General features: G+C 49.5%; 1 protein-coding gene across 4 annotated transcripts in view; it reads right to left on the reverse strand.

Moving 5' to 3' along the window:
• The window catches only part of LOC118891861 (core histone macro-H2A.1), an 80,730-nt gene that overhangs the window by 49,535 nt on the left and 4,498 nt on the right, over positions 1-26,697 (reverse strand). For all 4 annotated transcript variants that reach the window (XM_036845656.1, XM_036845659.1, XM_036845655.1 and 1 more), the window contains exon 2: positions 20,789-20,993. In XM_036845656.1, the coding sequence (XP_036701551.1) occupies positions 20,789-20,960 (172 nt within the window). In that variant the 5' untranslated portion in view covers positions 20,961-20,993. The remainder of the gene's footprint in view (positions 1-20,788; positions 20,994-26,697) is intronic.

Consider the following 26,697-nt stretch of genomic DNA (forward strand, 5'->3'; position numbering starts at 1 on the left):
TCACGTTAAAGCATCAGAGAACCGTGTGCATCCTCCCGGATCCCCTGTTCTTGGTGCCAGGAATGGGAGCAGGCAATGGCTTCCCGAAGCAGCTACCCTGAGCTACGAAGCTGCAGGCAGTCTGCCTGGCAACACCTGGAGCCAAGTCACAGAGGTGTTGAGAGGCAAAGCTGAGTGGGACTAGGAAGACCCCTGGTCCAACCCCTTTGTTGTGGCCATGAAGACACTGAAGCTTAGAGAGGAGAAAGGACCACCAGCTGAAGGCCCTCAGTGAGAAGTGGTAGAGCTGAGATTTGAAGCCCTTTCCCAGAACGGGCTGCCCACAGTCAGCACTCCAGACGTCACCAGCACCAACCCCGTGGAGCCAGCAGTGTGGCCCTGAGACTGAACTGTGCATCTTGAACACGGGTCATGCGTGGGTTTACAGGACTTCAGGGGGTGGTGGCATATTACCTAGTAAATTTCTGTTAATGGAACCAATGTTGAACACCTGCACACTCAGATTCAAAACTAGAAGGATATGACTGGACCCTTTACAAAGTCAACGTCACAAAACATAAAACAAAAAAGGTGGGATGTAGTAGATTAAAAGAGGCTACACAGCCACAAGAGCCAAATACATATAGTGTCAATCCTTGATGGGATCCTGATTGCAAAAAAAGCTATAAAAGTCATTCTGGAGACAACTGAGGAGATTTGAATGTAGACCAGATATTAGACGCAAAGGAATTATTGGTTTTCTTGGGTGTGATAATGGTATTACCACTCTGAAGGGAACATCTTGTCCTTAGGAGATACATGCTGATGTATTTAGGGGTGAAGGGCCTTGGCGTCTGCAACTTACTCAAATAATCCTGAAAAAGTCTACAGAGGAAAACAAATGTGGTGAAATACTAACACTTGTTAAATCCAGGAGTGATGTAAGAGAGTAAGACGTCAGAGAGTTCCTCTCTCAGCTTTCTGTATATTTGACTTTTTCCACAAAATAATAAAAAACCTAGAAGGATATGAGCCTGACTTAGAGTTCGTGCTAAGTTAGAGTTTATTGACCAGTCCTTTGGGGCAGGGTTCGCCAGACAAGAAGACAGGTTCTTCCACAGCACCAAAGATGGGGAAAATTAGGAAGTACCCTTTGGCAAGAGATTTTTTTTCTCCTTGGTGGCCCAGTTCTCTTTGTAAGTGTCAACCTCATCACTTTCACCTCATTTTCTTAATGAGAAATGCAGACTGTCCCAAAATGTATCTTACACCCTCACTTCTGCAATTCTGTCCATGCCACAGCCCTGCCTGTAATATCCATCTAGCCCTCCCTTCTAGGCTCAGCTCAAGTCTGACCTCTTCCTGGTACTAAAGGATTTTTAATATTCGAAGTTATGTTGCAAACACTAGATGTCTCCAGCAAAGCCAAAACTCGGAATCATTATAAAATAACTAGGGAAAAAATTCTAGCTACATTAAAACCACGTATTTAAAATTTACAATATTACATGGTTTATGTTGTTAAGGGGTACTAACGGCTGAACCCAATGCAAAAACTAGTCTGTGTGTCAAGCTGAAAAGCTTCTTGGATACTCACACCTGGATCACATGGATTCAATGCCTAAATCCAAGGCAGGAGTTCATTTACTCAATAATCACTGCACTGATGATACTTGGACACCAGAGGCAACTGAGGCCCCTGCCTGCTTGATGCTCCCAGGCCACAGGGGTCCCTCGCCTTGAACGTCACATGAGCAAGTCACTAGAGTGAGGCCCAGGGAAGAAGGGGAGATAATCAGTACACTTCCCACCCTCAGCCATTAGTCTCCACAGGGCTGTTCCCCATACAGCCTGAGTACAGGCCCACCTGTCAATTTCACAGAAGCTTCCCTATAATTGATGGTGACTGTGTGTCCCGAAGCCCAGAGGAGATGACCCTGTCATGGCCAAGAAAGAAAGGGTGCTTGGGATGCCTAAGTGACCTGATGCCCATGTGCAGAAATGAGCCCAGCTTGGCCTCCGTTCTCCCACGTTCATGCAGGAGGCAGCACATCTGCAACGCTATTGTCCAACTCACTGCCTGTGAGGAAGTGAGGCCGGAGCCTGACGCAACAGGAGCCTGACCCTGGGAGTAAGGGCACAGGAAGGAGAGCCAGCCCAAGGGGCAGGAAGGCTGGAGAGGGCACCTGGCACTGCTGAGCTGTAGCCCACTTGGCTGGCTTCCTGGCCTCCACCACCCCCTCACCTCCCCAGCCTTCCTCCACTTTGAGGCCACAGGAAACACGGGGTCATCAGTTTCTACAAAGCCAGAATATACAGGAGGAGGCTGGGGGATTACAACCTTCTCCTCATAATGTGCGAAGAATGCTTTACCTGGCCCTCATTTAAAAAGAGAGAGAAAAAGAGGAGGAGGAGAGAGAAACCCACAATAGTGTCCTAAGCCCATCCATTTGGCAAGAAGATCATTTGAAATTATGGTTTCTCGGGAAAGTGGAAGTGGCCTGTTTCCTCTTCCTGCCCAGAGTATTGGTGCAGGCTCTCCCCAAGAGAAGGCACAGTGGCCGCTGGTGGAGGGTGGGGGGGAAGAGGCAGGTGGTCTTTTTATTTTTGGCATCACTATTTTTTGTGCGGGGAAGGTGCAGATGATGAATGCAAAGACCTGGAGGGTGGAGAGGGATCACCACAACTCCAAGTGTGTTTGGGCCCCTGATTTGGGTGAGGGACAGGCAGTATGTAACACAAGCAAGTAAAGCAGTGCACTGAGCTCTAAGCAGCACCCACAGCTGAGAAACAGGACGATCAATTCTCCAGGAACTCCCCTGGGCTACCACTAGCTCCCCCTCCACCGCCTCTCTCACATTGTGTCTGCAATCGCAAATAGCCTGAGTTTCTCCACTTGGGAAATTTCAAGGACTGTGCTCACTTACTGCTAATTCAGCCTGGACTCAGGGATGCCAGACTGGATCCACCTGAGAGTAACAACAAGGTGGACATGGAGGGGCTGGAGAGGTGTGTGGAGTGGGGTGAGGAGTGTTCTAGCTCCTCAGAAAGAGCTGGGCTGGGGTGTCCTTCCTGTCATCCCTCTGACTTCTTCACCAAGGAGCCAGAAAATCCAGGACTCCTTCCTTTCTGCAAAACCCCAGCTCACTTCTGATCTGCGAAGACCAAGATAACTGGCCCTCCCACTCCCTATCTTCAAAGAGAGGACCCTCAGCCCTGTGGGGAGGGAGGGAGCTGCGTCAAATGGGGTAACAAAGAGGGGCAGAGATTCACATCTTGGCTGGTTGCGCAAGAGCTTTATCTTCTGTTTACTCCTGCATGTTTTCCAGTTGGATAGTTACCACAGCAGCAGCTTCGGCAAGGGACACACAAGAGGGAGCACCTCAGAGACACACCTTTTATGAGAAGTGTGTTCCCCGCTCCGCCCCAGGCAGAGGGCTGGGGCAGCTGACAACAGCCCAGAAAGATGGAGGACGCACTCTTGCTGCGCATAAAAGTAGGAACCCAGAGCACAAACTCGCCCCTTGCCAAGTATTCAGTAATACCAACCCCCCTTCATCCTCAGCCCAGTGTTAGAAACGGCCATCATAAAGGGTTTTCCTGGCTAAGAGAGGGCTGCCTGCTGCAGTGGGAGAGGAGAGGTGCAAACTGCCAGCAACTCAACAAGATGGATCAGTTCCCATCTGCTCTCCAGGGCATGTTTGTGGGAGGGCAGGAGAGAGGGTGGTGAGTGCCGAGGAATTGGGGCAGGGCACACGCCACCAAAGGTGATTTCCTGATTAAGTTTCCTTCCTAGTAAGTGATCCTCGGCTTTGCAAATGATAGCAAGGGCAAATTCATGGAAGCCCTAGGCTCAGGGCGGTGCCTGGGTTCCTGCCACTATACCCACTGCCCGCGGGGATGGGCCCCTCACCCCCACCAGCAAGGGGGCCGCCTCCTGGGCTAGGCCGGAGCCAGCTTCAGCTCTGCCTCGACTTGAATGGAGCCCGTGCCTCCCTACCAGGGAGGGTTTCCTGCACGTGATTAATCTTGCATTTTGGAAGGCTTTGTCCATCTCTAAATTTTTTTGCCTCTGGCTGTTTTAAGAGAAAAAGGATTCCGAAAAAGAGAACCAGGAAAGCACCACATCTATAGACGCAAATTCTTTTCTCCACGGTTTCCAGAGCTCCATGCTTGGATCCCACCTCGGAAGGAGGTTCAGGAGCCACAGCCCTGAGGTTGTAACCCAAACAAATGGAACCCGTTAAGAAACCATGGGAGGAACCTGGCAAAGAGCAGTAACGGGGAGAAGAAACAAACCCCTGACCAGGTCCTCCACCCCATCAAGCCAAGTCTTCCTGCCCAGTGACAGTCTAATTTTGATACCGCCGACCAGCACTGGGACTGGTTTGGGGCTCAGAGCACGTGGGGTCACTCTGGGGAGGACCCTCAGTGTGGTGAGGTTCCCCAGTTATAAACACTGCAAAGGGGACAGGTTGAATGATGAGCTACACCGGCCACCTTGGGAGGTAGTTTCTTGTTTTAAGATCTTTTTGTTTAAGATCTAATTGGCAAAACACTGGAGTGTCTCTGGCTCCGACTCCCGGCCAGGGCGGGTCCCCGGCGAGCGGCGAGTCGCTGGCTCCATCATATGCAGCGGCCTGGCCCAGCGACAGGACCTTATTCTCTCCTCAGAGCAGCAGGCACGGCAGAGGCACCCCTGGGCCCGCCATTCCCCAGCCGCGTGGAACGCGATTGTTTTAAGGCCACTTGACGAAATTCCCACAGCCTTGAGTAACAGCATTATTTGGCAGCCTTCTCAGCTACAGCCCAGCTGTCTGAACATGAATACCTCTGACAGGTCTACTTTCCAAGTTCACCCAGAGACCAAAGGCTTAGAGTCTTTCCCCCCCCCCCCCTCCCCAAACGCCTGAACTGAGCCCTATCTGTTGTACTGAAGCATTCCGTCTATCTCCCTTCAGGGAGCTGAAGTCATGGTTGGCAGAGTTTGACTCCTAACAGCTAACAGGTGATGTGTGGAGGCCGCACCAACGGCTAAACACAGACCTTGCAAAGGAAAGAGTCGGGGGCTTCTACAGAACTGCTTGAAGCGTCTCCTCTCACAAAAGCAATACTGAAAAGAACAACCAGAAATCAAAGGAAAGCAAATGTTCACGTAATCCCAAGGAGAAAACAGGTATCTGCTACAAAGCCAACAGCATGACAAGGAATCTGTTTATCGTATTTCCTTCCATTCATCAGGCTGCCATCAGCAGTTCATTGAGTTCAGAACTGTTTTACGCCATTCTGGAAGGCCTTAACCCAATCAACCCCAATCGGAGAGCGACTGCTAAGCGTTTCCTGCGTCCTGACTGCACCACAGTTTCCTCCAATTCCCTCGGCAGCCCAGAATCCACCGGCCTACATCCCACCTTTTCGGGAGATGAGTGGCAGGGGCTGAAGCCCGCTGAGCCGTCAGCTTGGAGCACCGGGGTCTTGCCTGTGGGCCAGAGCAAAGCTCTCTAGTCTGCCTGTCCCAGGGGCCTCCGAGGAAACAGGGGTTCCACAGAGAAAATAAAACCTACAGCAGTAATTGAAGGTGGTATGTTCTGTGCAGAAAACAAGGTATTTTGTAAGAATGAACCATTCTGTTGTTTTTCTGCAGATGTTCCGAATCTCATACAAGCTTGTCCACTGCTGTTAAACCCAAATGACAGATCCACTCCTCAGGGCCCATGAGCCAAGGGTCCAGGAGGCAGCATCTGGTCCAGTCTCCCACCTTCCCCACAAAGTCTCCCAGTAAGAAAGAAACACAGCTTAATATGAGAGTTTCTAAAGTAAGCTAATTGTTTTTGGTATTTCAAAATAAAAAATTAGTAATTTTGCATTATTCACATTAACAAAAAAGAGATTATGATTCTTGGCAAATATTACCTTCATCTAAACCGCCAGCCCAGCCTGGTGTGTGAATATCTTGCCTTTCAGGAAAGTCTCGCTCTCCCCTCCCCAAGTCTCTAGCGATTCTGTGTAAGCTCACCTCCTAGGTCTGTCTTCAGTGGAGGCAGCCGCCCCGAACAGCACCATGCTGAAGCCGGGGGCGCGCTGTCAAACAGCCTGGGTGTGAACCACAGCTCCTGCACTTAGCTGTGAGAGTTGCCAAGACACACCTGTGCCTCAGTTTCTCATTCTACAAAAGGGGATGATAATTGAGGTCACCTCTAGGCTTGTGAGGATTAATGAGTTACCAAACGACATGCTTAGAACACTTGGTAAACGTAAGCTCCAAATACTGATGCTACAACCACACACCTTATCTTTTAAAATAGTATAACAGGCTTGATTTCTATGGGAAGGAAACTATACTTTCTTTTCCTCAGTTTCCTCTATCAAAATAACTGGCTGGCTGGCTGGCTGGCTGGCTAGGTGGATAGATGGGATGTACGTGAGAGCCAAGAGGAGGAGGAGAGAAGCAATATGGAAAACCTGGTGTTTCCTCCCCTGATAGTTTACCCTTTGCTGTTACACTTAACAGTTTACATATGTTTGAAAAATGCACTTGAACCCGCTTAACCTCGGTGCTGCCAGACTTGCCTTGATATTACGCAGCACCCAGGGTGGCCCCACAGGCATCCTCTGCCTAAGGATGGGGTCTGGGGCTTTTGTCTGACTCAGCAGGGGGTAGCGTGGCAAGGGCAGGACCAAAGCCAGCTGCTGAGGCAGCACAAGTCAAGGCCCCAGAAGGAAGGCGGAAGGACGAGGTGGCTGGGGAAGGCCAGAGGAACCTGCTCTAACCCAGGGCCTGGCTGACAGCCGGGCAGGGCCCTCTCCCCACCGCTCATTGCTTTCAAGGACTCGAAATTAATTTACAAGGAAATGGTTAATATGTATGTTTGTTTTGATATGGAAAATCACAGCCATTTGTTCTTAATTCATCTCAGGAAGGGGTGAACAATCAGAGACGTCTGCTAACATGAAATGATTTGAAGAGTGTAATGTAAAGAGGAAACTCATTTAAAGAGCCCTGACATGGTGCCATTTCCCAGATGGACTTTTAAAGGGGAAACAAGGAGCAGAGCAGGGCTTTGGTAGGCTGCCATCCTCTGGGGGGCAGAGGCCATGCCTGTCGCCCGCGCTTAAGCCCGCGCTGACACGTGTTCTTGGAGATGTGGCACAGCTTTGCCTCCTGGGAGTGGAATCGGCGACCAGATCCGAGGGAGACATTTTTTTCTAGCCTTTTGGCGCTGAGTTTATCTTGTGCACCATTTATCTTTTCAAAATGTAAAAAGTAAATTGAAAACACAGCATAAATGAGAAATGGCAACTATGCTATATGCCACCCCACTGGCCTTGGCAACTGCGTGTCGTAAGCACCCTCCTGCCTTGACGTCTGTCCCAGCCTGCTTAATCCTGCTTGTGGAAAAAAAGATCTGACCACATGAAGACTTTTTAGGTTCTTTCATAACTGACTGTTTTTAGAGCGATATGAGTGTGTCATAGTAGGGGAGGCCCCAAAAGGGGCTGCCGCTCCTGGGGTCACCTTTACTAGCCCAGCTCTGTCTGCCCAAACAGATTCCCAATGCTGAGGGCCACTTGTCTAAGGATTTGCCTAAGCTGTGTCGCCCAGGATTCCACCTCCCCTTCACTAAGAGGACAATGAAGGGACATCGGGCAAAACCCTTTGGCCCTTCAGTCCACCCTCAGTGCTGCTGAGTGCTACAGCCTCCCCACACCCGACTGGGCACTGCCCTCTGCTCTCCTCAGGGTGGCCGTCTGGTGCTTCTCCCCCAGGACCTCTGTGTCCCACTACAGGCAGCACCTCCCGCACTGACCAGACTGCCCCTTCCCCATAGCCCAGCACACGTCCCTCCAATGGTCATCACCCCTCTTGTGCTCATGCACCTCCTTCCTACAAGCCCGCGACTTTCCTCCTTCCTGTCAGGGACTACTCGTCCTTCCAGGCCCATCCCGCAGGACCCCTGTCCCGTTTGCCCACGGCAGGCCACAGGGCTGTCTCCCGCCTGGCACACCCACACCACGTGCCCTTTGGCAATCACCTGTGACTGCGCAGGGCCCGCCCCTCCCGTGAGTCCACATCTGCCTCCTGGGTCAGGCTGCTGCTCTGGGGAGGACAGGAGCCAGCCGTGGAGGCCTGGGCGTATCCCGTCCTCCTGAGATGTCCACTAAAGGCAGAGGAGACGCGAAGTGCACTGACTAACCCCAAGTCCCAGGGCTCTCCTTTCACTGCTAAGGTTTCAGCTCCATTGAGAGCCTACAGAAGTGCTCTTCTAGAGATGAGTCATTGTGCTGAGTGACCTTGGAGAAGTTATTTAAACTCCTCGAGCCTCAATTTCCTCCTAAGCAAAATAGGTGGTTTGAGGATTCAGTGAGTTACCAGATGTAAAGCACTTAGCCAATGCCTGACACATAGTAAATGCTCAATGTATGGCAGGCGTTTTATTACCTAAACCGTCCCGCCTTTGCCTGCGTGCAAAGCACTGCCCTCTGTGCCCCAAAACTCACATTTTGACAAGCCACAATTTTAATCTGGAAGGGAGACTGCCAGGGCCTGGGGCAGAGGTGGGAGAGCAAAGAAAACAATGCTACTGGAGTTAAAGACCTTCATTTTCTGAATGAACAGCAGATATTGACTTGCAGCGGTCAATATCCAGATTTACAGAGACAACAGAGAAATGCTAACCAAAGACTACCTCAGTTACCCATTACCCCAGGGAGCATCAATCAGGATATTGATGGCAAAGGAAGCCGATAGATTAGCCTTTTCCAGAGGCCCTGGATTTCCACATGGTTCTCACAGTTCTGCAGGCAAGAAATGTGGGCTCTGGCAGAGAAGGAGCCTCCTTCTATAAGGAGGACATACGTAAATGTCTTCTATCAAGGCCATTCGACACATGTCCCCATGTAGACCCCACAGGCCTCTTGAAGTACCAGGGAACACGTGTTTTCTGGCCACTAGATGGAGGGCACTTGTCTAAAAAGGAAGAAGGTGGGGTGGAAGATAAAGGAAGAGAGAGGGAGGGAGGGAAGGTGGAGGCAGGGTCAGAGCTGTAGGCTGGCTGAGCAGCCTGGCAAATCCGAGGAGAGTGCGTATCATCCTCTTGGCAACCAGAACTGGAGGGGGTGGTGGGAAGAGGGAGAGAGAGAGAGGCTGACTGTGGTTAGTATCCTTTGGGTTTGTCTTCTTGCTAGAACTTATTTATAGTTCTGAGGAGTGGCTTTTTGCTCTCATGGTATTTTATTCTGGGTTGACTAGACAGAGAAGCCCTCAGGCAGGGAAAGAAAGTAAGAGGGCTATAAATATATTTTATTAGTTGCTGATATTTTAATGAGAAGATATTGAGAGAAGAGATATTTGTAGAATTCTTACCTACTTCCTCCTCCTCTCGGTAAGTAAGTAGTTCTTTTAAAGCCATTCTTGATGGTCATCACAGGGGGACCCAGGGGGACCTCGAGCACCTCTCCTGGGATGCTGCTACTTTAATCAGTTGGGCAGCTCCTGGCTTCCTCTGCTATTTGAGGTGCAGCTAGAGACATCCTTTTGTGGCAGGAGTGAGAGATCAACTCTTGAAACACTCCCAATGCCTTCCTATTTGCCACCAACAGTTGCCCTGCCACTTGCCTCTCCTCAGGCAGGTCTGGTCCACGACGCCCTGGTGTTAATCCTAATTATGCATCATTTAAAAAATCCAGGGGTCTAGTTCAACTCTCATCCTTACCAATTTCCTGGCAGCATCTGACATTACCTACATTCCCCCCTCCAGAAATTCATCCTTCCTCTAACTAGTCTTCTTACCCTTCAACAAAAACCTATGTGCTGAGCAGCTGAGTACATGGTGATGAGGGAGGGGTAGGGAAGGCACAGTCCCAGCCTTGGGGGTCACTAATATGTCCTCAGGGATGTCTGGCCCATCACAAGCACTCAGTACAAATCTGTTGAAATCAACAGTGATTCTTCGGACCCCCAGCACCCAGCTCGGCACCTTGTACCTGGTCAGAGCTTGGTAACTCTTTCACAAATAGGTCATTACAGATGAATTACTAAACCAGTGAACAAGCACTGCAGCATTCAGGCGGTGATGCAGGATGGAAGTGCAGGGATGTTCTCCAAGGCACTGTCCTGGTTTCATGGATTAGAACAAACACTCAGGATCCATGGCAGGCCGTGTGAACTACAAAGCTGTCATCCCGGGGGAAAGCAGCCCCAGGGTGGCCCAGGATCCAGGCAGGCCGTCCCTCTCAGTCTCAAATCAGGACTCAAGGTTGGCTGAGGGGACCAGGGATGTTGGGGCAGGTTAGAGGCAGATCAACCACCCTCAGATTTTGGCTCAAATATAAATGTCAGTCTCTGTATATCACATGCACCCATTACATTTTCTATATTTATTCTGAAATGAAAAGGGAGGAGAATATATTTAGAAACATATACAACATATATAAGAAACTGATAACACTGATTGTCTCCTGAGAGGAGAACTGGGTGTGCAAAAGAGTAGGGAGAGAAATGCATGTCTCACTGTATGTCCTTTGGGAACGTGAATTTTATCATTGGTATGTGTTACTTATTAAAGGAAATAATTACTTTTTGTAAAAATAAAAAGACAGGAAAGACCTACCAGATATGAGAAACATATTATAAAGTATATAACTAGATAAACATACCAATGAAACAGAAAAGAAAGTCGAGAAGTAGCCCTAATTATATCTAGAAATTTCATGTATGGTAAAAGCAGCATCTCAGATCACCAGGGAAAAGACGGAATATCCAATTAATTGTGTTGAGACAGATGGGTAACCATCTGGAACAAAATTAAGTTGATCCCTCTCCCACACTATATATCAGGATAAATTCCAAATGGGTCAAAGTAAAAATGTAAAAAATTAAACCATAAAAATACTAAGCAAGAGCATGAGGGAATTCCTCTGCAGCCTTGGAGAGAGGTAGGCTTTCTGAACAATGACTGAAAATCCAGCAAAAACAGACTCATAAAGACTTCAGATACTAGAATTATTCAGATAAACTGGGTAATCATTTCATTTATGTTAAGGCATCACATTGTACACTTTAAATATATACAATTATATTTGTCAGTTATTCCTTAATAAAGCTGGGGGAAAAATAATTATTCAGAAAAATATATGAGAACTGTGTATAATATATATTTAAAGAAAATTCTGAAAATGAAGAGAAAACAAGGTATTATAAAGAATAACCAAGCAGATTCACAAAAGAACCAAACAACTTCTAGAGTAAAAAATATCAAAACTGAAATTAAAAGTTCAGTGACTGAATTAAATAGCAGATAAGACACAGCTGAAGAGAGAATTAGTAAACTGGGAGATAGTTCTACAAGATAGACCAGAAGTAATTATCCAGAAAGTAATCTAGAGAGACAGAAATGAAAAATACGAGTGAGATGAACAGATATGGAACTTAGATAAAAGACCAATGAATGTTTAATTTGTGTTCCATAAGGAGAAAGAGACTAGAATAGAGACACTGAAGAAACAACAGCTAAAAACTTTATGGATGAGATAAAGACATGTTCAAAATCAGAGCCTGAGAAAGCTTACGACCAGAAGACCTCACTAAATGAAATTCTAAAGGATGTATATAAAGTGAGCCCAGATGGAAGGTCTGAACGAAAGACGCACGCACAGTTTGGGTCACACATTTTTCCTTGCCTAAATCCAGAATCAGTTTTGTAGTGTTTTGTGCCTTCCCATTGGCCCAAGCAAAAACAGAACCTCTGGTGGGAACTCAGCTATGCATATGCTGACCCCAATGACAGAAATGAAAGTTGCATATAGCCCTTCAAAGGGAAATCATGAAGCAACAATGAGAATCCTTGACCACTGAGGTTTCCTAGGCACCGTGGCTTATCTTCAAGAAAGCAGAGAGGTTTACAACAAATGGTGCTGGAACAATTGGACATCCACATGCAAAAAACTGAATCTAGACAAAGACCTAACACCCTCTGCAAAAATTAACACAAAATGGATCAGAGACCTAAATGTAAAATACAAAACTATAAAACTCCTAGAAGATAACATAGGAGGAAATTTAGATGACCTCAAGGTTTGGTGATGACTTTTTAGATACAACATCAACGGCACAATACATGAAAAAAAGAATTGAAAGTTTTTTAAAATAAAAAAAAATTCTGCTCTGTGAAAGACAGTGTTGAGAGAATATGAAGTCACAGAGCAGGAGAAAATACTTGCAAATGAAAGCAATGAGACCTTTCCTTTCTCTGATCCAAGTGATGTGGTCCAAGCCCCAGGGCCAGGAGTGCAGGGGACATGGGTCCACTGTTTTGTGAAGGGGGCCCAGGTCACACTTACACTCTCCTGGACAACCTCATGGCCTCTTTAGAAGGACTGAATGAAGGACCAGATAAAAATTCAGTTTTTGAGCTCTGCAGCAGATTCAAGTGGCCCTGGGAGAAGCACGTCCTCAAGCCGTGCTGCCGCCTCCACACCTTGGATGGGGAAGTGAAGCACTGGGGAAACTCCACCCCTCAGTGGTTTCTATGTCTGGCCTCAGCCCCGAGGTCTGACTCACCTGGGTCTGCTAACAGGCTGGCCACCTGACAACAAGTCATCAGGGAAATGTCAAAGGCACACTGTGCTAAAGTGCTGCTTTTTTCAAGCGCCCCTTGAATGTTCATCCACCACGGAATCATCTATTCCTCCTGGGAGACTGAGGAGGACTGACAATGTAGCTCTCCCTTAATGACTTCATGATTTGCTTTGTATGATCATGTACAGTGATCATCAATAGCAGATATTAATAAAAACAAACAGACTAAAATCTAACTCCCTTTCATGCATGTACACATACACACAAAAGGCATTCAGTGCCAGCGGCTATCTCTGGGCAGTGGGATTATGAGTGAGTTTTCCCTTCTTAAATTTTCAAACATAAATTACTCACATAACTGGAAAAGGGAACATACATTTAAATATAGGCTGCCACTACACTGGAGTTTCAACTTCTGTGTTTCCAATTTTTTTCTAGTCGCAACCCTCTGGCTCATTAAAATCTAGTCCTCCCTTTCAGCTGCTGAAGGGCTTTGCAGAACAGTGAGTGCTGTGGGGTTCTGGGAGCTCCAGGGAAGCATGAAGTCACTGGCAAGAGTTAGCTGGGTCCTGGCCTTAAGTGTAAGTCTAAGGTAGGGTGGTCATGCAAACAAGCAAGAGACACAGGAATTCAGAGAGCCTCTGAGCATCACGGAGCCCGCCTGTCCTCTTCTCCCTGCCCTATTTTTAGCTGTTTGAGTACAGGACACAGTTGGCTGTTCCGGATAGGAAAGCGGTAAAGAGGCCAGGTAAGTGACAGAGACAACTGCAGGCTCTGCCTACCCTCATCTTCCAAGCTTATCGGATCCTTTCTTTCCCAGGCCAGAAATGCCAAGTGGATGGATGTTTGTTGAAATGAGTATCTGTGTAACAGGACACACTGCTGACAGAGGAGGCCTCTCCCTACTATACTTACAAGAGATGGGGGCAGGGATGGAGTGCAGACAGTGACTAGCACCAAAGGGCTATGCAACACCTGACCTGAGCTATAGATTAGAAATCAAACAAGCTGAAATTTGGGATGAGGATGATCACTTTACTAGCCAAAACCAGATAGCAAGATGTATTTTTAACAACCATCCCTTTTCCCTGGGGTTTTACTACAGGATGCAGTCAGGCACAAGGGCTAGGACTCATCCAGTCTGTAAAGTAGCCATAAGGGTCCCCTGGGTGAACCCTGTTCGTTCCCCAGGTCAGGAGCTGGCCCTGTAAACTTCCCCATGGTTAGCGAAGTACCCACAGGCAGTTTCAGACTGGAGTGCCTGCTGTGAGCGATGCCAGGTGCCTGCTAGAAGAGCGGGGAGGTCCTGGTCACTGACAAGAAACAGGAGAGGGAAGACCGAGGTCTGAAACACAGGGCATGGGGAGGGACAGGGCATGGGGAAATGGAAAAGGAGTAGGGGGTTAAGAATATGCAAATCTGGATATCTTCATCATTTTGTAGATTAGAGCCAAAGAAGACAGGAAAAAGAAATTCTAGCCACGGCCTTATCCTATGAGAGGTGGAAATACAATACTACAACAGTAGGTTTTTAAACAGACCAGAGCTGGGGTATCTAAATCAGCAGAACTCTCACAGTGGTCCCCTGGTGGGGGGGGGGGGTCTACACTTATTACGAAGTGTCAACATTCAGTCTTGAGAGCTGGCAGCCAGGGCTTCCCATCCTCCTTACTGTTGAGAAATCCTCTGAGAACAGATTTGATTTTTGCAAACAGGCTTACATCCTAGGAGGCAGGTTGGCAGAATAAGCTATGTGATCAGGCTATGTAACAGGGTTTCTGGACCAGAAAAAGATGTCATCAGACATCTTTTTGGATTTGATGACCAGGAACCAGGCCTGTTCTCTCAGGCGTTGGGTGAGTGACTCCAAAGGCACTTCCCTCCAGGGTAAGTCCCACGGGCAGGGACTTTTCTCTGGCATCTCAGTGACTAGCACAGCCCTGAAGAGTGGTGGGCCCTCCCTGAGTCAGTGCATGAGTGGCTCAGCTTAGCAGAATAACTGCACAGCTTCCCCAAGTCATAGCCTCCCTGTGTGAATGCTGAAGCACCTTCTAATATGTTGAGCCCTGTATGGAGGAGGCAGACCTAGGTCTCCTTATCTATCAGCCAAGTTCTGCGCCTCAATGCCATGAGCCAGACCAAAATGCATCCTTCATGGTGGCCTTCAGCTTTGTTTCTTCAGTTGGCACTCTTCATTTCTCATGGACCATTTCTCATGGGCCTAACCCATAAGTGTCCCCACACGGTATGGTGCAAGGTGTTTACAGGTGTTCCTTGAAAGGCTTTCTGATAAAAGTTTGGGAACCACTACATATCACAGTTCCCTCCCTTGGGGATTCATGGGACACCAGTATATTAAAGGCTCTGAAAAGTCCTGCAGTAAAGAGAGCGGTTTCTCAGTGGTTCCCAAACTAAAACCAGTTCCTTTACTCAGGAACTCAACAAAGGTATTCACATATCCATCTCAAAAGAGGGAATGTGAATCTAGCCATCTCCTGATTTCACCCATAGAGCCTTATGTTTCGGTGGACTACCTCTTAAATTTCACGAAACACCTCGGTTCTGCTGAACACAGTCTGAGCAATGCTGACCCAGAGTGCTTTGCATCCATCGAATCATAGCATGGTTGCTTTTTGCTCTTCCACACACTTCTCATTCCCCCTGCTACCCCCACTGTAGGACTCCAGTGCTTTTAACTTGTCCCTTAGACCTGCCCTATTCCCCTACTGGTCTGTGGGCTTGTGTGTCCCCAACATCAAGGGAAGTTCCACTAGGGCAAAAGCCATGTCACGTGTTCCTTATTTCATGTCTCCTACACCTTCCAGCACTGAGCAGTGCTGTGCTGAGCAGAGGGAAGAAACTCCAAAGATGCTTTCTGAGCTGAACTAAATTCAAGTTCCCTTTAAATATCATTTAAGAAAAAAGTACCACAGTAATATGGGGACAAAGATGATGCCTCAAAGAAACTACCTCAGTTTCCCCATGATAATATTTATTTTTATCCATCATTTATTGAGTGTTTGGTAGGAATGCTGGCTAAAGTCATAAGATGCAATATCAATCTTCAAAGCAACCCCAAGAGGTGGGGCTACTATCATCACCTAGGCTGGAAGGTCAAGGGCCAACGGGTGGAGAATGGACTGTCCTGGGGCACTGGGAAGACCAGCAAACAGCATCACATTCCTCGGGACGAGCTCTGGGAAGAGTCAGAAGGGCTGCCAGGCACACAGAGGTGTGCAGAAGGAGCTGTCTGGTCGCCAGACTCAAGCTTGTTCCAGATGTTGCCTTTTCCTTTTAAGTTTGGCAGATGATTGGGCTCTGCACCCAAGAGGAGAAACAGACGCCAGCTTCAAGTTTCACAGCAAGACGCAAGGCCACATCCTCCTCCCACATCCACCCCAGCCTTGAACAGACCCTAAGGAGGAGTACTTACCCACGAAGTACTCCATGAGTGAGCATGGTCCCTCACCCCCGAAGACATGCTCTTCACAGGAGATCATCTATCTGGGCCCTGACGGCCCCTGGCCTGCTGGGGGGCTGCCTGTCCAGATGCTCTAATGCTGATCTGGCCTCAGCTCCGGCCTAACACAGGCCCAGGGCTGGGCATGATCAGCTCCTAGTTAACCAGAAAACCCTTCAAGGTTTTCATGAGTGTGCCACGAGCTCAGGACAGAAGTGGCCTTCAATACCAGACAGAAGAGTTTGGTTAACAGGGCACCTTGGTGTTGAGGGTGCTTCAGGCTTGAGGAGGGGTCAAATGGCAGCTTGAAATAAACCAGAGCGAGTAGGTCTGAAACAGCCAAGATGTTCTACAGGTGCCTGATGAAAGGACACCACGCACGAGTGGGCAGTGACAGCCCCCAACGCCATCCCTAAAGGAAGTGGGCAACCCTCAGTCACCTCAGCAGCCAGAGCAGGATTACTGGGGACTCCTCCCTCTGCTTTTACGCTACCAGTTAGCATTTGGGCACCTACACTGTGCAGGCACAGAAAAGCACTTCACGTGCATTCTCTCATTTCCACCTCATAATAACTCTATGACACAGTTGCTGTAACCCCCATTTCACAGATAATAAAACTGCAGCTTGGGGATGTGAGTGACCTGCCTAAGACCACAGTGAAGAAACGGCAGCTCTGACACCAAGGTCCACACTCTTAACCACCTGGCTCTGCTGCCTCTACCCGATTCTACTGAACATCGTGGCACCCCAAGTGGTGCCCCTGGCTGGCCACCAAGGAGATGTCAGCTCCCTGCTCCAGAGCTACCTGTTCCTAGGTGGGCCCTGCAGCTAGCTCAGCAACTCGTGAGCATCCAGACCCCTCCTCATCTCTCCACCGGGGCCTTCTCACAGGAGGAGGCCTGGCCCAGCCATTTCAAAAGAGCATTGTGTGGCACCGCATCACCATGCCTGCAATTGTGTACGCCACCTGTAAGAGAAGAAAACAATCCCTCCATAGGGCCCTTCAGGTGACAACTAGACAAGCAGGGCAGCTCTGGTCAACTGGTTAACAAGCATCCTCCAGGAAACGTTTTCTGAAACCTACTCCCAGCACATGCGGTCCTACATCATCACCGCCTTTTTCTTGCCTGTACCTGCCTCTGGACAAAGCTCTTTGGGCTGGGGGGAGGTCTTGTTCTGGCTTATATCTCAGCACCGGACACACCGTAGCTCTCAATGAGGACCTGCGGAACGGGTGGTACTTCCTTCAGATGCCTTGTGTTGGAGCATGATGTCTGGGCCACATCCTTGACTCGGCCCTAAGCTGCGTGAGTGCTGCTCTCCTGGCTTCTCCCAGCTCTGGGAAGAGGCTGGCACCCAGTAGGTGCATTGTGCGCAGGTGAGTGGGTGGCAGGGCCCCTTTCCCAGCCCTCGCAGGGCTGGTCGGCACCGTCTCCTTCTCCAGGTCTCAGCTGATGTCTCCTCCTCAACGAAGCCCTCCTGGGCCACATCACCACCTGGGTCCCTTTGTCCCGTTTACAGCCTCCACAGCACTCAGCACAGTCAGTAACCATCTGGGTTGGTTGGTTCTTTCTCCCAGACTAGACTGTGAGAGCTCCACGGAGCAGAGACCATTTCTTCCCCAATCATTCCTGTGCACTCGTACAGAGCCTAGCATGGTGCCAGGCACACAGCAGGTGCTCAGTGAGTATGTGGAATGGGTGGGAAAGGGTCTTCAGTGAAACTAAAGAAAAGAGCAGAAAGCGAGCTGGTCCACCTTTACTTCTCTCTCAGGGACCAAAACCAAAGTTCTGAGCAGGCAGATGCCCGGGACTTCCCAATACCCACGTGCTCCCACATCCCAGCCCGAGGGGCTCAGGGCAGATCACCGCCTGACAGCAGTGAGGGTGGGTGTACAGAACTGTCCTGATGGGTGGGATGGAGCAATGTTTCACTGGACGTGGCCCCAGAACTCAGCTCCTGTCCCATCAGGCAACCGGACACAAGTGACCACCAACAGTGATGGAGTACAGTGCTCAGGACGTCCCTCAAGGCCCCACCACACAGACCAGGCACCCAGTCGGGGGCAGGCACTGGGCAACAGTCACGTCAATGACTCAGCACTGCGTGTAGGCAGAGGAAGTGGCTCAGATTCAGCTAACAGCTCTGCTGGAAGGACATGGTAAAATTTAAAAATATATATTACTCTTTAATATACAGGGGTTAGGGGCTTCCCTGGTGGCGCAGTGGTTGAGAATCTGCCTGCTAATGCAGGGGACACGGGTTCGAGCCCTGGTCTGGGAAGATCCCACATGCCACGGATCAGCTGGGCCCGTGAGCCACAACTACTGAGCCTGCGCGTCTGGAGCCTGTGCCCCGCAACGGGAGGGGCCGCGATAGTGAAAGGCCCGCGCACCGCGATGAAGAGCGATCCCCGCACCGCGATGAAGAGTGGCCCCCACTTGCCTCAACTAGAGAAAGCCCTCGCATGAACCGAAGACCCAACACAGCCAAAAATAAAATAAAATAAATAAATAAAGTAGCTATAAAAAAAAAAAAAAAAAAAAAATACAGGGGTTAACATGGCTAACGCCAGAGAAAGGATTTGCCTTGAGCAACTTGGCCAGCTCTAGGGCTGGGCTGCCCTGACCATTCCCACCCCTCTTTGGGACCACTACTGCACCTATGACAGCCAGAGACAGGCACAGTTGGTGGGGAGGGTGCAGGGTCAAGGTGCCTGGACCCCATGAGAACGGACCTGCTGACCTGGCCTTCATGAGCACTGCACTCAGTTTCAGAGCCAGCCAGGCATAGACAAGGAAGACGTACAGATTTTCTGTGTGGCACAGACAGTAGTTGCCTCAGACATGATGGAGAAGTGGTATCCCCCCACCAACGCCCTGCTAACTGAAAAGAGGAAGCTTGACAGAAGAAATGAAACTGCTATTGTACTTGACCTAACGAATGTGTCTGTGAGCACCCCAGTGTCACTCCAGTGCCAGGGGCATCACAGCATTCGGGAACCAGGAAACACCGGCTGGCTGGGTTTGCACATCATGTCAGCTTACCATTATACTCAAACAAAGCCCCTCTCATAGCAGCCTGGAGTTGGTGAAGCAGGAACTGCTGTCTCCATTTGATTTGTAAGGAAATTGGGGTCCAGAGAGGTTAAGTGACTCTCTCTGGGTCACAAAGCATGTAAACTGCCGGGCCAGACCTTAAAAATGTTCTCTGAGTCCTATCTAGTGACTTCTCTCCTGGTCTCCCTGGCTGACTGCCAGTGTTATACATGGTTTTCCTGGATGTGACACATAAATTCTGGGCCTCTGTTTCCTCATCTGCATAGTGAGAAGAATGAGGCCTACTTCATGCTACCAGCCATGCCACCTATGAGTCTCTGACAAGCAGAGGGTCCAAGTTCCAAATATGTGCAAAGGCCTCACAACTATAACCCCAATTACTTTTTACGCCTAGACTCTTTTAACAGAACACAAAAAAACTCTATAACCCTCATGACTGTGTTCTCTGTGGGGGAAACCTTGGTCTTGTCTTATTGAGAGGCCTGGGATAGCAGGAAGTGACCCAGCTCTTCTACTGCCTGACCACTTCCCTTAGGAAGAGGCGCCTTGTCTTTTTGAGTCTCTCCTTTCTGGCTCTAGAGAGACAGCTGTCGCTGCCTGCCACCTACCCTGATGGTGTATGGAAGCAAAAAGTGGTAAAAGCATTACAAAAGGAGAGCAGGATGTGCATCCCTTCTCAAGCACTTCCTGGTTATATGTGACCCTAGGCAAATCTTTTTATGCCCAGAGGTTGGTTTTCTCATTACTAAAAATGCGGGGTGGTAACCCTGCCCAGCTGGCCTCCCACAGTTGCTATGGAGCCACCAATAAGACCAATAACATTATATCTGGGAAAAGGACCAAGGACGCCCCTGAAGAGATGGCTGATTCCAAGACTAGGGCAGGAGAAGGTCAGGGGGAGATGAGACTTTCTCATTATGTTGGAAAGCAAGGAAATGTACAGAAACTGATGGAGAGGGGGCAGAAGGACATAAAAACCAGCTTGAAGGTCAAATTTGAGACAATGTGACCATCATAACGAGTAATGACATGATAGTGTATAACACACTAAATTTTAAAAATCCGTGAACCAACACTGATAGAACAAAAAATAAAAAGAAGGGAAGGGCAGAAGGAAAGCTTTTCTTAACAGAAGAATGCCGACTAACAAACGTAGGAAAAATAACAGAAATAGAAAAATCACTATTTTATAACCACCATAGTGATAACAGATCCAGGTAAGATCATCAAGGAATGCTAAAGCCAATGGGTGACAGATTGTGATCCAGGATGTGCAGAAATGCACAGATACCACCTTGATCGAATGACCAAAGCAAAGATCACTAATGACAGGACAAACCCACAGCAGGCGCCTTCTGACATGATGCCAGAGAAGGACTCAACATCGCTTATGGAATTCTCCTACCAAAACATTTAACCTAAATCCAAACCTTAGGCCAACCCAGATTAAAGGACATTCTGCAAAACAACTGGACTGGGCTCTCCAGAAACGTCCAAGTGCACACACAAACACACACACACATACACAGGGTGGAGGGAGATAAAGCAAGTGGGGCAACATGTTAACAACTGTTGAATCTAGGTAAAAATGTTCACTGTACTGTTCTCGTAACTTTTCTGTAGGTTTGAAACATTTCAAAATAAAAGAAATGAACAAGGTCCTACCAATCCTTGGAAAGCTGTGGTGTCTGCAGTGACTCGGGCACACTCACCTGTCAGGTACTCCAGGACGGCGGCCATGTACACGGGCGCGCCCACTCCGATCCTGTACTTGGGGTGGCCTTTCTTGATGTACCGCAGCATCCGGCCCACAGGGAAGATGACTCCTGCCTTGGCGGACCGGGAGGTTTTGGTGGACTTCTTCTTCCCACCCCGGCTGGACATGGCGGTGGTCCTGGAGATGGATCAGTAAACACACTGTGGAGGCAAGAGACACACGGGTCAGGATTACTGGGGACAGTGCATCTCCCCTTCCCCCATGCCTTCTGGCCCCTGGAAGAAACGGGTTGTGCCAGCAGATGCCACTGCCTGCAGCCGCTGAGCCCCACGAGCCCAGTTTCTGCATTCTGCCGGTGTGCTTCAGCCCTGGAAAAGAGAACGGCTTCGCTTTTCACATTTTATACCATGACATCAATTTTATCGGCCACTTCCATTTAAACGTTACGCTGACAATGACTGCTCTTAAGTGCCTCACCTTTATGCCACATGATGCAAAAGAAAATGGGATTTCTTGGCTACCATCTATACGCTTGTTTAATAATTGTATTTCCATACACTTGAGACCTGGGCTGATAAATTTGCCAAAGCCTTCATAAAAGAAAAGAAAACTATGTCACCTGCCCCTAGAATGAAGATGTAAGGCATATACCTAGGTTCTCTGATGAAAGCAGCATCTCTACCTTAAGGTCCTTTACCTGTGAGAGGCAAGAACAGCTCACAGGAGTTCAGTGGGCAGCCAGGTTGGAGTAAGAGGCCCTCTGAGCACTTCCAGACTGCTAGACAGGCCTGTCCTTAGAGAAGAGGGAGGAGAGTTCTTCCTTCCTTGGCCCCCACCCACCCCCATCCAAAATGCCCCCCAGTCCGAAGGATCCCCCCTCTTCAACACCTACTGTGGGGTCCTCTTTTTTCCACCCCGACTGTGCCCGGATCCAGGTCACCACTATCTTAACCAAATGATCACAAACATCTCCTGAAAAGGACTTCTCACCACAGGCCACACTCTAATCTACCTGCCCTCCACTGGCTGGGCTATCTCCGGACACACAAATCTGAATACGCCATGGCCCAGGTTTTAAAGTTTTCCCTGCTGCCACAATTCCCAAGATAAAATCAGGGCCCTCGGCCTGTCACAAAACGCCCTAGAAATCTAGGCCTGGCACACCCATCTAGTTTTACCTGTGCTTCCTTAGGTCTAAACACAAACACAGGCAGTCCCCCCAAGTGCCCTCCTCCACAGTGGCTGTGCCCGTTAACCAGGACCTCCTTTATCCTTCAGGCTTTTCTGCCCTCTGCCAACCCCTCCCTGAGTGCTCCATCCTCTGGGCTCCTATGTGCTTCACACCACAGCACTGACGTGCACACGCCCCCGCCCCACCCCGCCATCTCTCCCATCACACTGCAAGGTCTCAGAGGGCTGCCCCCGACTGTATTCCTAGCGTAGCACCACACAGTAAGGTCACAAATGTTTACTAAGAGCATTCAAGTCATTCATGCATTCACTTCAGGAATTATGCTGGGGAATGGAGACAGCAGTGCACGAGACAGATGTGGTTCCTGTTCTCCCAGAGCTGGTGGGGAAGAGAAACAATAAATAACCCTACAGTCATTTAAATGGTAACTGTGAAAGGCCAGTGCAGGGTGCTGGGAGAGGGGCTATGCAGAGCCCTCAGCCTGTTCTGGGGCGTCAGACAAGCCTTCCCTAGAAGTCACTGATGCTCAGACCACTGAATAAAATGGGCAGGTGTCTCATCTTCTCGTAAACTGAGGTCAGGCTCCACGGTGTGTGGGCCCCTCCAGTTGCCACAGTCCATGTCTCTATGACCATGGAAGCCACAAAGTTAGGAGTCCTTGTTACTCTGACACCCGACCCTAACCCCAAGATCATCTCAGATCACCTGCCTGACAGAGAGATGGCCAAAACAGCAGAGAGCAGAATTCCTGGACACTCTGGGGCAGCTGTGCTGACTGGCTCACCAGAATTAAGGGGGCTCAAGGCCTCTGTGATGAGAACCCTGTATTTCACCCTGTCAAGGGGGGCACCAAGTCTTAATTGATCACCGAGTGCTAAAGAGAGTCCCAGAAGGGTCTGGTTTTTCTGAAACAATTAGTTGGCTCCATTTCTTCTGTAATGAGCTCTATTTGAAAACATTCCCTGCAAACAGGTGCCCATGCTCACTCTGAGCAGGAAATGGTATGTGCACACGTGTGTGCATGTGTGTTTGCAGGGAAAAGCTGTAACTGGGCTCCTAGCAGTCTTCTGCTTTAATGCAAATGTGTTTCACAGACCAACCCCATGCCTTTGGACTAAGAGCTTTTACATCTGAATGCTTCCCCCCTTCCAGAAGGAGAAGCCTGTTCTTCTTGGAGCACAGACTCCAGCTCTGTCTACAGGCAGACCTGTCTGGGTATGTTTGGGGCTGCCTTTGTGGGAATGGGACAATGTCCTGTCCCAGAGAGGAGCCACTACCATTGAGGGAACTGATGGGCCCTAGACACGCTTATTCTTCACAAGTAATGCTCCTGGGGTTTCCCTCTGACTTGAGTCAAGAGTCTTAGTCGACATGCTGGTGACTCCCAGGTCCCTAAGCCGGTGCACACCTGGTTGCTGAGCTCCAGAGCTGTTCTGACTGCCTGCGGCAGGGCCCACTTGTTAAGTCCCACAGGCAGGTGAACTCCTCTGGGTTTCTCAGCCCCAGCGGTGGCAAAACCATGCATCAAGCTGCCAGGCGGGAGTCACCCTGTCCCTATTTCTCTGCCCACCTCCGCAGCTCCCAGTCATTAGTAAGGTTCAACAGAGGCTTCCCTAACTTCTCAAGCCTCTTCCCTTCTTTTCGCCCTCCCTGCCTTGGTTCAGCTCCCACTATTTCTCACCTGTTCTCCCCAGCACCAGTCTCTCTCCATGGACACCAGAGGATCTCCGCCCACTTTGCTGGTTCCCCATCACCCTGAGCCAGCCACAAACAGCATCCTTCAACTACTTCTGCAGCACTGCTTCCTGCCACCCCTGCCTAGGCTGATGTCCCAGGCTGCCCCTGAATTCCTGACCTGTGAAGCTGTGTCCAGAATGTTTTTATATAGGCTGCTTCCCCTGCCTGAAACACCCTCTGTCCTCTTGCCAACCTGCTGAACTGACGCTCACATGACCCCTCTCCTCGGTCCTGACCATGGAATTGCTCACTGCTCTGTGTTCCCACAGCACATACCCCGGCATATATCTGTGTGCCTGTCTCCCCAACTCGACTCAACCTGGAGCTACTCCATGCCAGGTGCTGTAAGTCAACTCATCTGTAGCTCCCCAGGTCCCAGGAAAGATCTTAAACATCACTGCCACTCTGCTGATAGAAGAACATCTTCACGTCTTATTTGGAGTCAGGCTCCTCTCTGATAGAGCAGCCCGAGTCTTCATCCCCTCCCCAAGGGGCCTGTCCTCAAGGGATTCTGTTCCTCACCCCTCCTCATGTTCTTCCTGCACTTCTAACTATAAATCCCCAAGCTGCAGCCACAGCTCTGAAAGAATTCTGACTGAGCCATGCAGCCTCATGACATCCAGTAACCTGTGGTGATTTTTAAAACATCATTTGGAAAATGATGTGCAATCTCCAGATCAACCAATCAACGAACATGCTGGGTCCATCCTGCTCTTCAGAGGTCTACGGGATGTGGGCAGCTATGGCCAGGCACCAACGTGGGGGGAGAGAGTGGCTGTGACAGAAGTGGCTGTTGAGCACTGTGGTTAATAACTCGAATTCCAAAGTCAGACTGACCTGATTCAAGTCACAGCCCTACCACTGAAAGCCTATGTGTCCTAGGTTAGCTGCTGTAACAAATAAGCGCCCCCCCCCCAGCTTATTTCTCACTTGTGAAAAGTCCAAAGTGGCTTCCATGACTGGCTGGTGCTTCTCTGCAGGATGATTTGTGGATCCAGACTCCTCCCACCCTTCAATGCACAATTCAGGGTTACTACTGGAGGGAAAGGGCCATGGAGGACAACACATGGGGGCTTTCAGAGGCCAGGCCTGGAAGTGGGGCACATCACCCCTGTGATCCACTGACTAGAACGTGGTCACGTGGCCACACCTAATTGCAAGAGAGATTGGGAAATGTCCTCCAGCTATGTGCTCCGAAGAAAAGAAGAAACAGCCAGTCTCTGTAACCTGACAGACCAACTTGAAAGCTGACCCTGAAACCAGGGTCTGAGTGACCAGTCAAAGCCTACTTTGACCCATGTCCTACGTCTAGCCTTTTCTGAGAGACGGACAGTCCTACGTCATGGAGAAAGTGGCTTCTTCTGCATTCACCTTCTCTTCAGGGCACTGAGCTTGCCCACAGGAGAAACAGCAATAATACCTTATCGAACTAACAAAGCTGTGTCCTTCCTTCCTGGACTCGTCCACCAGGGGGGCACCCTGTTCAGCAAACCAGAAGCCCTGAGCCCTGTAGAGGGCCCCACAGGCTTTGAAGACAGTGATAGGTCTTCAGGCAATCCTGGCATCTGTTCGTTACTGAACATTAGCTTGGCGGTCCTTTTGACTGTTATCAGGCCAGGAAATGAAAATTCTGTGGTTGGTCCTGAAGGGATCTCTGTGGTCTTTATCTCTGCAACTCCTCCAACAATAAATCATTCACAATAGACATGAACCTCGTTTGCAGAAACCCAAAGTTCACACAGAGACACACTGGTGGAGGGGGCTGTAGGGGGAAGAGCCAGGCTCGAGTGAGAAGCAGGTCTTTGATGACAAGCCCCTCAGCGATCGAGATGAGACCGCTACAACGTGATCTGTCCTCAAAGCACAGGACAAATGAGAAGCCTGGCTGTGAGGATTCCATGAATAAGACGGACACAAAAACAAGGAGGAGGGGCAACAGAGTTCAGGAGGGCAAACGGCCATCCTACCACACCCTTCTATTCCTCACCAACAGGGCACCCTAACTGGTTCCTCAGTGCGCTGCAAACCACCTTCATTCCCACTTCTACCCTTCGGCACATGCCACTCGCTCAGTCTGGAACGCTCTCTCCAGCCCTCAGTCTGGGGCAATCCTACCTAGTGTTCCCAACATGTCCTCTGGCGATGGAGGCCCATTCCTGCAGTGGCTGTGCCGTGTGGCCCCCAGTCCCAGTCTAGTGTGGAGCAGCCCCACGCCCAGACTCTAGCTTTACACGCAAGGTCCTGCTGACCTCCGGCTCATCTCTCCCTATTTCCAGCAATGAGGGCTCCACCAGGCTGAATCACTCTGTTTCCTCAGTAGACACTCCTGCGGTGGCCCCTGAGCCCAGCGAAAAATCCCTTATAATGCACCTCAGCGACCATGGAAATATGTTCAATTGCTTTTCTCAGTCTTATATAAAGTGCTTTGCAAGTGCAGTTTCCAGCCCCTCCCTCCAACATGATTGCCACTGGGGATCCAATTTATATAAACATTCTAAAGCCAACTATCCCACTCTTAGCACTTGTTACACTGTATCACCACTGCCTGTTTCCTTGTCTGTCTTGATGGGATGGACCAGGCTGCTCTGTTCACCACTGTATCTCTAAGAACCTACCACCCTGCCTCGTTCCTGAGAGGCCCTCAAATGCTGGCTGGGTTGGGACTGATTAGTTACAGTGGATGGGGTTCTCCTGACAAAAATGAGGGCAGCATTTCCAAAGGCCACAGGACTCAGAGATGTGGTAAGTGAGACACCAGTCCGGGACCTTCTTTGGGACCATTCGTGTGGAAGCCCAGACCCTCAAAATTCAGGGAGCTTGTGGAGCTACCTGGGGGATTCCCAGGAGGGGAACGCTGCAATTTCCCTGATGGCTGAGGCTGGAGCCTGCAGAGGCCTTCTGACTCCCTGACCATTCTATGGCTCCAGCAATCTCTCTTCTTGCCGTAAGACGGGCGCAGTAACACAGACCAGAGG

The sequence above is a fragment of the Balaenoptera musculus genome, chromosome 3, assembly GCF_009873245.2.
Source record: "Balaenoptera musculus isolate JJ_BM4_2016_0621 chromosome 3, mBalMus1.pri.v3, whole genome shotgun sequence".
Classification (NCBI taxonomy): Eukaryota; Metazoa; Chordata; class Mammalia; order Artiodactyla; family Balaenopteridae; genus Balaenoptera; species Balaenoptera musculus.